The sequence below is a fragment of the Dipodomys merriami genome, unplaced genomic scaffold (assembly GCF_024711535.1).
Source record: "Dipodomys merriami isolate MVZ:Mamm:240054 unplaced genomic scaffold, mDipMer1.0.p SCAF_2, whole genome shotgun sequence".
In the NCBI taxonomy this organism is placed as follows: Eukaryota; Metazoa; Chordata; class Mammalia; order Rodentia; family Heteromyidae; genus Dipodomys; species Dipodomys merriami.
The window spans coordinates 73,015,476-73,032,124 of record NW_027203381.1 but is presented as its reverse complement, the minus strand read 5'-3'; the positions used below and the strand labels follow the sequence as shown (position 1 = coordinate 73,032,124).

At 41.1% G+C, this 16,649-nt stretch overlaps 1 protein-coding gene across 6 annotated transcripts in view; it reads left to right on the top strand.

Annotated features, from left to right (window-relative positions):
* The window catches only part of Cd86 (CD86 molecule), a 68,615-nt gene that overhangs the window by 38,094 nt on the left and 13,872 nt on the right, over positions 1-16,649 (top strand). For 4 of the 6 annotated variants that reach the window (XM_070030095.1, XM_070030094.1, XM_070030096.1 and 1 more), the window contains exons 2-4: positions 794-852; positions 11,538-11,876; positions 14,161-14,466. In XM_070030095.1, coding sequence (XP_069886196.1) covers positions 804-852; positions 11,538-11,876; positions 14,161-14,466 — 694 coding nt within the window. In that variant the 5' untranslated portion in view covers positions 794-803. Of the gene's footprint in view, positions 1-609; positions 692-793; positions 853-11,537; positions 11,877-14,160; positions 14,467-16,649 lie in introns of those variants that run through there. The other 2 variants (XM_070030092.1, XM_070030097.1) reach the window with 1 other exon arrangement.

Genomic DNA, 16,649 nt, shown 5'->3' with positions numbered 1-16,649 from the left:
CCTTTTTCCATAGGCAGGCAAAAGTTACAAGGCAGAAACGTGCCCTGTCCAATGCATGGTAGGAGATATCTATGTCAAACATTTAATATTGGCTTTGTCTCTGGCTCTGTGTCTGTCTGTCTGTCTGTCTATCCATCTATATCATGGAGTGCCAGTACTGGGACTTGAAATGAAAGCCTTCTGTTCTCCCCTGGCTTTTTCACTTAAGGCTGATGCTTTACCACATGAGCCATACCTCTACTTCTTGCTTTTTCTAGTTAAATGGATATAAAATTTTCATGGGCTTTTCTGCCTAGGCTGGCTTTGCTCACAATCCTCAGATCTTAGTGTCCTGAGTAAGATTACAGTCATGAGCCACTGGCATCTGGCTAGGAGAGACTTTTTCAACAAAATTATTCAGCCCAACTAGGTCTCTCCAGTTGAGAAGCTTTGTCCTTTTTTAGTTCCTCTGCCTTTTTCTTTAGACTCACTGCATCTAAGAAGGAAGAGAAGAGAGAAAAAAAGGAGGAGATTTTTAGTGGCCATTTCTGAAAGTCAGATCCATCTTTCCTCCTTGTGATCTCATTGGTTGGAATCCAGTCACATGCCTGCCTAACTGCAGAAGAGGCTTAGAAATATGGTCTATTTAGTGGAGCTAAGGGGAAAAGGAAATGGCTTTGATGAACACCTACAACTATCTCCGCTATACCGGGTAACCCAAAGGAATCCCAAACTTCATTTCTGGGTCATGTTTTTGTGACCATTGGTTTTCAGTTTCACTTTCTAACCATGTTTTATCTTTTCTATTTTTTAGCTGTAGAGCCATGGGACTGAGACTTGCTCTCCTTGTAATAGCAGCCTTCCTGCTCTGTGGTAAGAACCATTTCCCTAAGTAAAGTCCTGAATCCCTTCACTGTCTTCAACTAAATCTGACCACACCAAACCCAGACCTAAAACTTGCTGGGGTTTGTTCATGTCTGACTTGAGCTGCTCAATACTGTGTGTTAAGACTTTCCTGAAGAAGGAAGTGTCATGACTGATACCAGGTGTCTCAGATGACTGACTGGAGGCAGGCCCAGCATGAGACAGAGCTCACCTCCTGTGTGCATCCCGCTCTGCTTCTCCCTCCCTGGAGCCTACATGCATGGAATAGGGTACACTGGTTGGTTCAGGGCATTCAGAGGGAGGTAAGCACTGTAGTCCTGAGCCCCTGTGACTTGGCTCTTCTCCACATTACTCCTTCTGGGCTTCTTTGCCCCCATTTCCAGTGTTCTTGGTCTCTTAGGAAACAGCTGATGGATTTCCTAAAGCCTCTTGTTACAGAGCAGTGATGTCTATGTTCCCTGCCTTCCTTTGTGTCCATGGCCTTCCCAACCAACCACACTATAGATTTACAGTAGTCATAGCTTCCTGGTGACTATGGACCTCAGTTAATCCTGTCAGCTTATTTACTGATGTTACTGAAGCTAACACAGGATTCCTTCTTTAGGCATGGGCCCTTCCCAAAATCCCCATAAGACCCCCATCAGCAGCCCCAGTAGTATGCATACTCACGTGCCTTAAGATTTGACTGAAGAGGATATTTTAACCACACTTAGCTAAGACCATCTTCTCTTTCCACCACATCTCTCCTCTCTTCCTATCACAGTTGCTTCTTGCCAGGTGGCATTGCGGTGGCCCTGGGCATTTTGTATTTGAATTGTAAAATCGGATTATGAGTTCTCCCCAAAGCTCCAAATTTTAGAAACACCAGAATTCACAAAACTCAGACTTTCTCCGTCCGTAACTCTTTTCTGGGTTTCAGTTTCCTCATCTGTGAACTGGAGCTGGTAGAAGACTTTGCCTCAAATTAGGTGACTCAGGGCCTTTTATTTCTCCTGACCAGGCACTTTCCGGCTGCTCATTTTTCTCCACCCACAGCACTAAGAGAGAAGTCACCCCAGTCATAGTGCTTGAAGTCTGAGTGCAGTCTGGGCAGGCTACCCTGAAGTATCCAGCTGTCTCGAAGTCACCTCTTCATATTACCACATAAGAGGCATGTGGTTGTTGATTCCGTGGGTGATGAAGAGTGGGGTACTAGGAGGAGATGCTCTCCCAAATGCTGCTGGCTAGGTCAGGCCTGTGATCATTTTTGTTTTCTGCTCATCACCTTCAGATTTTCTGCGTCCATGAGTGTAGAGTCTACAGATCACTTCCTGATGTAAATACAGCAGCTTCCTGCTTCCTGTTTTTGATAAACATGTGTATCTTTGTGCCAGGCACCATTCTAAGCATTTTATAACTATTAACTCATTTAAGAATCATGATAACTTTCTGCTTTAGATCCTGTCTTTATTCTCCATTTTAAGAGACAAGCCCTAAAGCACAGAGAGATTAAGTGATTCACACAAGAAAAGCATAGGTACCTGGTAAGAAATGTATGCATTATCCTGCCAATGTAATTGTAACCCCTCTGTACAGTATGTTCTCAAATAAAATAAAATAAAATTTAAATTAAAAAAAAAAAAGAAAAGCATAGGTACCAAGTGGCAGGGTTCAGATGCACACCAGCAGGGTAGATTGAGCATCTGTTCACCAACTTGTGATTGCAAGCTACTTTACTTGTCACCAGAAAATCACCAGTAAGCAGCAAGTTTTCTCTAAACAGCTTTGATGGATGATGTCATCTTGTTCCCTAGGTCTCTGAAGGCACGTCCTCATCTTTATCTACCTATGACTCCTCAGGTATCCTCAATACTTTAAAGCCCTTCTCTTCACAACCCAGATCTTTTGACCTGTGAGGAAAGTGGAAAAAAATGCCCTGGAAACTCATGATCAGAAAGGGTTCAACTGAGATAACTTCCTGACCTTCTAAACTTTCTGGCTCTTCACAATGAAAGTGAGCCAGGAAAGCTGGCAGCCTGGGTGTCACTTTCCCCTGCCTTGTTTTGAAATTGCTTAGAAACTACTTAACTCCTGAAAAGAGAGTTCCTGATATTGAAACCTTAAGAAGAAAAACCCCTCCCCCAAATGATAACCGATGAGGTTTCTTGGTAGTGAGAAAAATGATTCTATTTAGAACAAAGTAGGGTAGGAAAATAGTAGGGCAACATCCAACTAGGAAATAATATTGCTGATGCTTTCACACTACTAAAAGTAGTTACAAAACATGGCATTTATGTGTGTGTGTGTGTGTGTGCGCTCGAACACACGTGCACACTCCCTCACACGTGTGCATGCACGTGTGCACCCATGAGTACTGGGCCTGGGACTTAAACTCAAGGCCTAGCACTTTCACTTGGTTTTTTGCTCATAGCTAGCACTCTACCACTAAATCTCCTTAAACATTTAGCACTTCTTAAAAAAATTTTTTTTGTCAGTCATGGGACTTTAACTCAGGGACTGGGCACTGTCCCTGGGCTCTTTCAATTAAGGCTAGTGCTCTACCATTTTGAGCCACAGCTCCACTTCCAGTTTTCTGGTGGTTAACTGGAAATAAGAGTCTCACAGACTTTCCTGCCTAGGCTGGCTTTGAACTGTAAACCTCAGATCTCAGCTTCCTGGGTAGCTAAGATTACAGGCATGAGCCACCAGCACCTGGCTACATTTAGCATTTCTTTGGAAATGAAATTCACTATCCTCTCTTCTAGCTTTAAAAATATATTGTCATTATACATATGTTATTTGTAATCATACTACTCCCCATCTATCTGTAATGTAGTACCCATTGACCAGCCTTTCCCTATCCTTCCTCTCTGTACTCAGCCTCTAGATAATACTTTTTAACTCTCAACTTCCATGAGTTCAACCCTAAAATTAAGTAACTTTCTCATTTTACAGTACTAGAATTTTGAACTCAGAGTCTCATGCTTGGTAGGCAGGAGATCTATCACTTGAGCCAAGCCCCAAATGCTTTGTTATTGTTGTTGTTGTTGTTGTTGTTATTTTGTCAGATACATTCTTGCTTTTTGGTCTGCATCTGGATTTGATCTCTGATCTACCTACCTATGGCCTGCTTCTAGTGTAGCTGAGATCACCAGCTCAAGCCATCATCACTGCCTGGCTTATTGGTTGAGATGGTATGTCCCCATCTTTTCTGGGTCTGACCTCAGGCCACAGTCCTCCTGATCCTCACCTCCCTTGTAGCTGGGATTACAGACATGAGCCACCATATTCTGCCTAAAAAAGTAACTCTTAAAAGAATGTTTAGTTGGATCAGAATTAATTCAAGCCATGTCTGAAATAGTAATTAATTTAATCCATAAAACAGCCCTTTAATGTAGGTACTATTATTATTTCTAATTTTGACCAAAGGAAAGCAAGATATTAGATGAGTTAAATAATTTGCTTAAGATAACACATGTACAAAGGGATTACATTTCCTTATGTCAGGTTATAAGTATAATACTTCTTGGTCAATGCCAACCTTCATTCTCCCTAATTTTTCTCCCTCACAGAATCCATAGTTTTAACCAAGGTGATATATCATAGTGCTTTAAGGTATCTCAGATACAAATCCACTCATGAGAAACAGAGAAGCCATATTTTTAGAGGTAGAATTGGGAGTCTTTATTAGAAAGCTATCATTTACAGGTAGACTCCAGTCACAAAGACCTTCTGCCCTACAAATACACTGAACACTGTTAGAAAAACTGAGCCATGAGAGCAGGAGAGGAAATAAAGAGCAGAAAAACAATACCAACAACCCAGATCAACCCCAATGGAGAGCTGAAGTGTGATGCCATATTGTCTGGAGGAGATCCAGAAGACAGGACACAACACACAAGGCCTGGTCTAATGGTGTCTTAGGGTCAGATCAGTGGGTAGGGTTACAGAAAACTCAGAGTCTCCCAAGGTTAAGGCACAGGACTGACAGGTCCAGGAACCTATCATCCAAGTGCCCACACTTGCCTTTAAGGAATTCAAGCACGCTTATCATCTGGGAGGTGGGACTTCCCTTTCCTCCATCATGAAGACAAGATGGCACCAGTTAAACCCAATTTCCTATCTACCATGTGGCCATGATGGTGTTGGTTAGAACCAGCATTCCCTACTTCATTAGATACATGGTATTACACTGTATGGATGTATCATTTATTAAAGAACTTAGCCTATTTTTAGTGTGTTGTTTAAACAAGATATTTGTGCATTGATCTAGGCACCAGTGGCTCACACTTGTAACCCTAGCTACTCAGAAGGCTGAGCTCTGAGTTCAAGATTAGAGTAGGCAGAAAAGTTCTCTAGATAATGTCCCTAAGGAACCTTACTTCATTGTTGGTGGGAGTGTAAACTTGTTCAACCACTTTGGAAAGTAGTATGGAGGTACCTCAAAAGACTCCACATAGAGCTCCCCTATGACACAGCAATCCCACTTTTGGGCATTTACCCAAATGTTTACAAATAAGACCACACTAAAGCTACCAGCACGACTATGTTTATTGCAGCATTATTTACCATAGCTAAGATATGGAGCCAATCCAGATGCCCCTCAGTAGATGAATGGATCAAGAAAATGTGGTATATATACACAATGGAATTCTATGCCTCCATCAGAAAGAATGACATTGTCCCATTTGTTAAGAAATGGAAAGACTTGGAAAAAATTATATTAAGTGAAATAAGCCAAGCCCAAAGAAACATAGGTCCCATGGTTTCCCTTATTTGCAATATCTAGTATATGTACGAGTCAAGCAGAAAAGGTCAGATAAGTTGATGTTAGGAAAATGAACCCTAAGATATGTATTTAATTTTTTTTCTTTCATGCATTTGTTTCTAACGCATTTATAAGATTATTTCTTTATTACTTTGTATGTCCCTCCCCCATAGTATAACCCCTGCTTTCATTGTATTTGATGTTGGTATAATTTGTGGAGGGGAAGGGTAAAAACAAGTCATTTAAATAAGGATACAGGTGGACCCGTTGCAACAATGAGAAGTACAAGTTGTCATGTTGAAAACGAACTTTACAACTTTGTGGGGCGGGGGGAGGATTGGGTGGGGGGGTGAGGGGAGTCTGGGAAGGGATGGGAAGGGTAAACAAAGGAGGAGGCTGCAATGCTTGATAAGAAATGTACTCATTATCTTGCCCATGTAATTGTAACCCCTCTGTACAGTATTTTCACAATAAAAGATAAATAAAAATTTTAAAAATAAAAAAGATAATGTCCCCAAGGTTTGTAGATAAATATGGATCAAAGAAAACTCTTTCCTTCTGATTGCCCTTTTCTTTGCTTCATAGTGTGTCACCATCTTTTCTAAGATGAGACTTCCACTCTGGCGTAGTAATTCTTGATCAACCTTGTAATACCTGTGCAGGTTCTTTATTGGGTATTGCCTATAGATGGTCAGATGATGAGGCAGAGCAGGTGAGGGAACTATTTTGATATAGAGGAAGAAGGTTTAAGTTAGCAGGGAGACAGTGTCTGCTTCTGTCTAAATGTAGCAAGCAGTTGTGTATCAGTATCTGCAACTCTTAGTGAAAACTCTTAATGAAATCTGTGGACTAGAGATAAGCACCTGTCCATTATTAGCTTCTACTGAATGCACAAGGGTACAGGAGAAAGAGAAATGCCATCAGTGCTATACTTGACAGAGACAACATTCAGAAAAGACTGCTGGGCTTGGCAATGGTAGAAATCACTAGCAATCTTGGTGGGGTAGTTTCAGTAAAGAGGTAAAAGTGGACAACAGGGAGTAAAGGCAGCAATTTCTGCTCACTCTGGGGTTTAACTAGAAAGGGAAAAGAAACTAAAAGAAGGAACAGAGAGGAAATGTTTGAAGGAGGCAGGGAGGCCAAGTTAAGCAGGGTTGAGATGTCTCCATGTTTGTAGGATGGAATTGCTTCCTTTAAGAGCACTACACCATTCAGTTTAATGTGAAAAAGAAATCAAACATATAGAGTAAAATTAGTCTACATGGTGTGAATGCTACAGAGACAAAGAAGAGCTTTTTTCCCCTCCTGGTTCTGGGGCTTGAACTCAAGGTCTGGGCACTGTCTTTGAGCTTCTCTGTGCTCAAGGCAAGCACTCTACTATAGCACCACTTCCGGCTTTTTCTGTGTGCTGAGGAATCAAATCCAGGGCTTCATGCATGCTAGGCAAGCACTCTACTACTAAGCCACATGCCCAGCCAAAGGAGAACTTTTATTGAATGATTTAAAAGATAACTGAGTGTCTTGAGATCTGAGCAGGATCATGGTTCAAAGCCAGCCTGGGAAGGAAAGTCCATGAGATTCTTCTCCCCAATTAACTACCAAAAGAGCCTGAAGTGGAGTTGTGGCTGTAGTGGTAGAGCACTAGCCTTGAGAAAACAAAACAAAATAAAGCAAAATCAATAATATATTATTATGGTGCTGTCTAGTATGATAGACACCACCATAGGTGACTCATTAAACTTTAATTAATTAAGGTAAACTAAGCTTTAAAATCCCATTTCTCTCTCCAACACCTCTCTCTCTCTCTCTCTCTCTCTCTCTCTCTCTCTCTCTCTCTCTCTCTCTCTCTCTCACACACACACACACACACACACACACACACACACACTTCTGGGTCAACAACACAATGGCAGCAGTTACTACCTTGTTCACATCAAAGAAAGAACATTTCCATCCTCTCAAAGAGTTCTTTTGGGAAGCACTGCAGTGTAGGCAGTGGTGGTGGGGGGTGGGGTAGAGTAATAGATCAGATAAAGCTAAAGATCAGGTGGAGAGGCAGAATGCAAGGGCAAAACCTAGAGGAAAAGGAGGTTGTGGACAAAAAGTGAAATCAGATTTTTAGACTCCTGACCCAAAGTCCAGGGGTGTCATGTAAAGTCTGGCTACTCAGGCTCTATGACAAATAAAAAGATACAATAAAAGGAAGAGAAAGGAGATTTGTTATATGACAGCAATAAGGACAGCACTTTAGCATTGTCTTCAGCCATCTTTGCAGATATGGACAGTGGTCTTGAGTTAAGTAGGGAGAATTGGGGGTTAAGATATGTATAGTTAAAACAGACCTAAGTCTGTTTTAGTTGACCATGAGCTCAGTGTTGACTGGAGTCCTGGCAGGTGGTCTGCAGCTTTTGGCTGCTTTCTGCTTTGGGGGATAACTTGCCCTTTGTTACAAAATACTTATTGGTGAATCCTGTTCTTCCTGCAAGAGATCACAAGATGACTACAGGAAGGAAATGGCTCAGATCAAAGGGCACAGAGACAAAGTGCAGGGTCTGAATACCCAGCTTTTATCCTGTTTTTCTTTAATTCAGATACCCAGCAAAAGCATCTTTAGATTATCTCTTCCAATAGGAGTGTACTTGTGCCGAGATCTTAGGGCTCAGCTGTTCTTGGTAATAAGGTTCTGGATTATATTATGGCAGGCGGATGCTGAAATAGTGTGTGGACAAAAGTGTGACAAAGTCAAAGCACCTTGACACAAGGCTGTTGATGGACTCATCTGTGATGGAATCACCAGATTTATGGTAAGAATTGCTTAGAATTAAAGACTGCATCTATTGCTCAAATCTTCCTTGAGCAAGAGGGTAGTGGCTAAGAACAATGACAGAGGATGACATCTTCCAACAAGGAAGGTATTCCTCAAAGTCCTTATGAAGTGGGGAAAAGAGCAATGCTTGGAAATCAAGCAGGTTTTTTTTGGAATAGTCAGATTTTGCTTAAAGAGCTTTAAGAGGAATAATCATTGAAGAGACTAAGGATATAAAAGATTTTTATTGCAATGTAATGAGGCTTCCAGAGAGCCTCATAATGCTATGGAGGAAGTTTAGTCAAAGAAGGAAACTTGCTGGGTACCGATATTCATTGTAACATGGCCAGGTGGGGGACGTGGGTAGGGAGAGAATCCTTAATTGTATGGCCTGAATTTGGGGTAATGGCCAAAGAAGACTGAATTCTAGGTGAGATCAGAGACTCTCACTATGAATTCTGTGTGGTATTGAGACAGAAAATTGTTGAAGAGTTCCTTGAACATGAAAATCTTGATTAGGGAGGTCCTTAGACACAAAATCCTGACTAGGGAAGTGTCTTGCTGAATTCCTAAATGCTTTGATACTGACAGCATCATGGCAATCAATTATAACTAAACCTAGTCCATTTCTCTCACTCAAGTTCTGGAGAAGAGTAAGATTCTCAATACTTCCCACCAATGGGGTCTCAAGGAGTCTAGTTGCTAGAGGACTTAAGTTCTAGGTGCCATAATGCTTGATCTTGAGTCAAAACTTCCCCATTTGGTCCAGAGGAGGTTAGCAGGTTGCCCCGTGCTAGCTCTGAGTGATATCATGAAAACTCAGTTTGGTGAGCGGCTATAGGGTATAAATTATGAAATACTTTCAGTTCCACTGAATGGGCTTCAGAGTGATTTCCATGCCATGGGAAGAAGAGGTTTGGAGAGAGATGGATAAAAATAAATTTGTGGTGACATCTTTTTTGAACCACTTGGAGACAGAAGCAGAGAAAAGTCTTTGGTAGATTCTTGAACTGGAGTGCTTAGTAAAGAAAGAAAGAAAAACCATGCATATTCTGAGTTAGGTCTCCTGTGGGGCCAGAAATTCTGCATTTCTGACCAGTCTTCAGATAATGCCAATGGCATTGGTCCTCTGATAATACTTTTCAGTTGGCAGGTAGTGAGCAGGACAATTAGGTGGGTAAACGAGAAAAATCCTATAGTCTTGGAAAGGAAGGTTTTCCAAGTCAGAGAAGTTGGATCAGTCCATGAGTGGAGAGACTGAGTGGAAAAGGAAAATGATACTGTCAGCCTCTGCAAAGAAAATTCTGTAAATCAAGAAAATATGAAAACTCGTCATTCCTAAGACCACAAAGCATAATCAATAGCCAGGCAATAGCATAACATTGACAGAAGTTTCAGCTGTGTGTTTGGTTTTTCCATTAAGTCATCTGTCCTGGCATTACATAGCAAATTAGATAAAAACCAGATTGTATCATCTACCTTCCCTCCAAACAGCTTCATGAGCTTCTCCAGTAGGTGGCAGTCTTGCATTACTATTAAGAGCACAGCAACTTAATAGAAGGTCCAGGTGTACCTTGTTTGGTAATGAATAAACATAGTCACTTCTCTTTCCTTCCCCTTTTCATTCTTCTGGAAATGCCTGTAGATTTTCCCCTCCTCTTTCCATCATAGACACATTGTATATTTCAAGTGCTTCAGAGTTCTAGTCAGGGTAATATAATATGCAGCAATTCAAACCTTTACCATCAGAAACATCACTCAGCTGCCACCAGCCTCTTAATGTATTATTACTAGACTTGCCTGCCTACAGTTTAGCCAAGTGCATGTCACTATTATTTATCTATCACTTCCCTATTTGAATTGAAGCCCACTGATCCTATCAATTTAATTTCTTTCCCACCAACAACACTTCAAATTAAACACATTTCATCCTCCTCACCAACCACCCTATCCATCCTCCCTCCTTTTGCTGAATGTAACACCCTTTTGCTGAAGTCCTGAATAACAACACTCTATCAAAACCTACTCTTTCTCCCGGAGCACCATCTAACTTCGTATTAACTAAGGAACAACATTCCTCTCTGACCCTCCACGTCTCATCACCCACTATTTAATGTCTTTGCTAAGTCTCAAGTAATTCTGTGATTCAGAAAGAGTCTACAAAAGTTGTGGGATCAAAGAGTTGAATGAGGCAAAATCCTCCTATAAAATGGAAATATGATCTCAAGGGCCAAAATGTTTCTCAGGGCTTTCCTAGGAGGTTCCTTTAGGGTTGTAAAAAGTTTCCAGAAATGGTATATTCTGGAAGCAGCAACTTTGCCTGGGGTTTCCCCAGCCAGTCCTCAACCTTCCAACCACAATTCACTTCTAACATCTCATTCATGCCCCTTACATGGTCTCTGACCACCACAATCCCCAGACAACCATGATATTTACCCAGTTCTCTTTCTGGTCGCTAAAAGAATTTAGGCAAGTCACTGAAAATAGAGACTTTCATTAACAACAGAGTCATTTCCAAACCATTTTCTGTCTTTGGGAGAGATAGCTCTGCTCTGGGAGTAGCAGCCATGGTCGTACTACTAGTGGGCGTGGTGTCTATAAGCAGTACAATTTGAATTTCAAAGATGACATGTCATTAACTAATAAAGCATAATGAAATAGAGTGATTTGACATATCACCATTATCATCAATCTATCTCCAAAGCAGACCTAGGGATAAGGGCACGGTGTGGGTGAAGGGAGGACTTTGAGGGATGGAGTAGCAGGATGGAACTTTTAACAATCATAATGATGAAATCTAACTGAGCTGGGTTTCCCTGTCCTGAGATTTTAGTTCACAGAGCTATAGTACTAGAAAGACCCTGAACCACATGAGGAAACTGAGGCACTCATAAAGGTTGAAATTTGTGCAAGGCCACCTATTCGGTAAGCAGTGAAGCAAGAACAAAAGGCACAATATACAGATACCTAGCATGGATGCATAATTCTAGTCTTCATATCTCATTCTTCAGTGTCACCAATGGTAAGATAGGATCTGATCAGTGTATCAAGAGAAATAGATCTGGCTTCTTCTTCCCACTTGTTTTTCCATCCTTCATCTCTTCATTTCCTTCTTTTTAGATGCTGCCTCCGTGAAGATCCAGGCTTATTTCAATGAGACGGCAGAACTACCATGCCAATTTGTAAACTCAAAAAACCTAAATCGGACTGAGCTGGTAGTATTTTGGCAGAACCAGGAAAGAATGGTCCTGTATGAGGAATATAAAGGGAAATACAAACCTGAATATGTGAATGTCAATTATATCGGCCGAACAAGCTTTGATCAGGACAACTGGATCCTGAGACTTCATGGAATTCAGATCAAGGACCAGGGTTTGTACCAATGTTTCATTCATCACATGAAGAATCCCGGAGGAATGGTCCGTGTCCACCAGAACAATTGTGAGCTGTCAGTGCTTGGTATGTGGTCAGTGATGTATGCAGACTCTTGGTTTTCTCAGATGACACTGTGAATGAGGAGAGAAATCTGGAGGGTGGGAGGATCTGAAAGGTCTGGGAAAGAGGATACTGTGAAGACAGCCATTTCTGGGAAATCCTTTTGAAGGGAGTTCAGAGGCTGGAGTAAGGAACTGAAAGTCCTCTGTGCTTTTATTGTTGACATTTAAGAATCAGTAAGGATCTTTGGTTTTTTTTTTTTTTTGGTCAGTCCTGGGGCTTGAACTCAGGGACTGGGCACTGTCCTTGAGCTTTTTGCTTGTGGTTAGCACTCTACCACTTTGAGCCCCAGTACTACTTCCATTTTTCTGGTGGTAAAATGGAGATAAAAGTCTCATGGACTTTACTTCCCCAAGCTGACTTCAAACCAGGATCCTCAATTCTCAACCTCCTAAGCAGCTAAAATTATTGGAGTAAGCCACCAGTACCTAGCTCAGTAAGAATATTCTTTGGGACAAAATAGAGCTAGTAGAATAAAAATAATGTGATTGAATGAAAACCGAAGGTAATTTGGCTATTACTAAGTTTGAATGAGTCTATCAGCATTAAATGTCTTACATTCATTTTTCTCCTTCAGTCAGGGTTTCTTACTAAATCTTGACCTGGAGCGCCTAGCAAGGATGACAGCTGACTGATTTGGGTTCTCCCTTTAACCTTCTATATGCTATTTATGAGTCATTCACTGCACCAATCATGAGCTCAATAGACAGAAGGAAAATAATTCAGTAATTAGAACCTCCAAACTGACAAAGCAGCTGCTTTGCTCCACCAGGTCTTGGAAAACTTGAAAGTTAATACAGATGTTTACTATGTAAATTTAACATGTAGTAAATATGAAGCATTTGTTTTAGTGCACAGTTCTATTCAATTTATAAATTGTGTACAGAGGCATTTAAGAGGCACTGCTTTCTATTCAATGTCTAGAATATAGAACATTGTGATTACACTAAAATTTTCCTCATGATATCCCCGTATGCAGTCAAACTCGGAACCCATAATCATTGCTTTGCTTGCTACATAGTTCTGTCTTTTTATCAATGCCATATAAAGAATGTACTTCTTGGGGAACTATGGTACTATGGCCAGATCAGGCCCCCTTGGAAAGACTTTGTGGCTTCATTGTAATTGTCTGGTGAGTTAATTTCAGCAGGAAAAAAATTATTCTTCAAAAGTACATGTAAGCTAGGAGCCAGTAGTTCATGTCTATAATACTGGCTACTCAGAAAGCCACATAGGATCACAGTTTGACAAAAAGTCAGTCCAGGAAGAAAAATTCATTCATGAGACTCTTACCTCCAATTATCCAGCAAAGAAAGGAAGAAAGGAAGAAAGGAAGAAAGAAAGAAAGGAAGAAAGGAGAAAGAAAGAAAGAAAGAAAGAAAGAAAGAAAGAAAGAAAGAAAGAAAGAAAGAAAGAAAGAAAGAAGGAAAGAAAGAAGGAAGGAAGGAAGGAAGGAAGGAAGGAAGGAAGAAGAAAAAGAAAAAATGGAAGTGGAACTGTGGCTCAAGTGGTAGAGCACTAGTCTTGAGAAAAAGTAAGCTAAGGGACAGTGCCCAAGCCCTGAGTTTAAGGCCTAGTAGCAGTACAAAATAAAGAAAAGGAGGGAAGGAAGGAAGGAAAGAGGGAAAGAAGGAAGGAAGGAAAGAAGGAAGGAAGGAAGGAGACAGAAGAGAGAGAGAGAGAGAGAGAGAGAGAGAAAGAAAGAAAGAAAGAAAGAAAGAAAGAAAGAAAGAAAGAAAGAAAGAAAGAAAGAAAGAAGAAAGAGAGGAAGGAAGGCGGGAAAGAAGGGAGGCAGGAAAGAAGGAAGGCAGGAAGGAAGGAAGGAAGGGAGGGAGGTGGGAAAGAAGGAAGGCAGGAAGGAAGGAAAGAAGGAAGGAAGGAAGGAAGGAAGGCGGGAAAGAAGGAAGGCAGGAAAGAAAGGAGGCAGGAAAGAAGGAAGGCAGGAAGGAAGGAAAGAAGGAAGGAAGGAAAGAAGGAAGGAAGGAAGGAAGGAAGGAAGGAAGGAAGGAAGGCAGGAAAGAAGGAAGGAAGGAAGGAAGGCAGGAAAGAAGGAAGGCGGGAAAGAAGGAAGGCAGGAAGGAAAAATAAATATAGGTTTATTATATAGTCCTTACTACTGACTGAGGCTTGGACTTTAGAAATCCTGGAGTTCCTAAGTATGCCTGAGGAGGTAAGATATTTAGTGATTTCCTGTACTCTTATGTCTAAATTTAGAGTGACTTTTTAACATCTCTATTTTTGCTTCCAGCTAACTTCAGCAAACCTGAAATAGTGCTGATTTCAAACATAACAAGATATTCTCCCATAAATGTGACCTGCTCATCTAAGCAAGGCTATCCAAAACCTCTAAAGATGTTTTTCCAGCTAGTAACTGAGAATTCAACTAGTGACCATGATGGTAACATGCTGGTATCTCAAGATAATGTCACAAAACTGTACAACCTTTCCCTCACTTTATCTGTCCCCTTTCCTGCTGATGAAGTCAATGTGACCATCTTCTGTATCCTGCAAACTGAGTCAAGGGAACTTTCCTCCTCACTACTTTTATATAGAGGTAAGACTGCTTCCCAAAATTACTTATTTCACTATGCATTAGACACAAATGCATATACACAACACACACATACATACTACACACACACTTTGCCTACATGTTCACCTATAGTCAGCATTCATTAGGAGTACAGAAGCAATTTAAAAATGGTTGGTTAAAGGGGTAAAAAAAAAAGGTGCATGATATCTTCTCTGTTCAGGATTTTCTGATAGAATTAGTACCCCACAATGAGCCCACATGGAAAAACTGAATTTTAAAAAAGATCAAATTCCAATCTAAAATTAGATTCCATGGAAACATATAACTACCTTGAAAACAAACTGATCATTGGTTTCATGGGCATTTAGAGACAGGCAAGATCTTTGGGCATCAGAGAAGGCTTCCTAAATTCCGTGGGATTATGTACTAGCATAAGGGAGATTATTTGTTTTAATATGTGTGGTGAGGAGAGAGGAGGGAATTCTTCATTAAAGACCCTCAAATTTATAGTGACCTCCTGCACAGAAAATTCAGAAACAGAATCAGTGTTCAGCAGATGAAGGACTACAATGGATCATCCTCATCTAATAGGAGAGTAAGAAGTGTGTCAAAGAAAGATTCAGAGGCAGAGTTAGAAGGGATTGTAGCATGTTGTACTTGTGCCACAGGAGCCATTCCCACTGGAGGAAGAGACTGAAACCAAGCAGTACCCACTGATAGGAGCTGGGGTTTTAAAGTCCCATCTTTGCTCCCAAGGAAACCCTTCCATTTGAAACTCTGGTTTTGAGGAACAGTAATTATGAAGTTTTGTACCCACACAATTCACATTGCTGCTTGTTCTGCTCCTGATCTCTCCTCTCACCTATCTACCTTTACACACTGAGGTCCCTTCTCCTCTGGGTCCTTGGTTTACTCCTTCCCATGGCATGCATCTGACCCCTTGCTCACCTTCTCTGGCTTTGCCACCTCCTTGCTCTTGGTGTCTCATTCAGACATGAAGTTGCCCTATAATCTGAGGAACAGCCCTAGAGCTTAGTGTCCATGAGCCAGATTCATAACTTGGTTCATTCCTTCTCCTAGTAACGATTAGAAGGAATTCTATTTAGACACTTCAGCCTCTGAGTGTCTTGTAAAGAATGAGGCCACTTACCTATCCTGGTTGCTATTACTGAAGCATCTTGTAGGATAATAGGAGCCTGTCTAACCCATGCATATATAGTCCAGCACATCATGCTTGCTTCACCATACATGATATGAGCTGAGCTCCCCCTTGGCCTCTGCAGTCTACAAATAAGCACTATATCCACCTCATGGCTCATTTTTTTCTTCCCAAACTTCTGTAGGTACCACCATATTCAGAAATGATTCAGCTCTAGCCAGAATTAGGAAGATGGGGCTTGCCTTTCGGTACTTCCATCCTGTGGCTTGATCAGGCTAGAGATTAAGCTGTGGAAACTTGGGTGTCCAAAAGCAGAAGTCTCAGCCGCATGTCAGTGGCTCATAACTATAATCAGCTACTTTGGAGGCTGAGATCTGAGGGTCACAGTTCAGAGCCAGCCCAGGCAGGAAAGTCTGTGTGACTATCATCCACAATAAACTACTTAAAAAAAAACAAAAACAAAAAAGCACCTGAAAGTGAAATTGTGGCTCAGGTGATAGAACACTAGCCTTGAGCAGCACCCAGGCAATGAGTTCAAATCCTAAGACTGGCACACACATGAAAAGTATAAGTCTATATTAAAAGTATAATCTCTCCTTTTTGAGAATATCAAACAGGTGCAAATGAGACCAACTAGGACATATTCAAAAGGTATCAAATATGGCCTATATTGCCATATTTTTCCTTACTGTCCCATGCACATAAATTAGTTAAGTTAATGTCAGATTAGCGGATCTCATTCTTTCCTGTTACTTGGGAGTATCTACAAGAACTGTTCTCCAAAAAATCTATAATGTGAACTCACCCAGTTTCCTACCACAAAGACTAGTTTGTCAACTGCCCAGAGGTGTAGAAGTTTCTGTGCCAGGAAGTTAAGTCCTGATCTTAGGGAGCTGATTTTGACCCTTCAAGGGGGGATATAGAAATATCTTCAAGGGGGGACATAGAAATATCAGGCATTTTCAAGTAGTTGAAAGCCAAGTTGAGGAATCTTACTGGATCTCAGTGGAAAAAAGAATGACCCAAGAAACAAGAAATGGGAGTG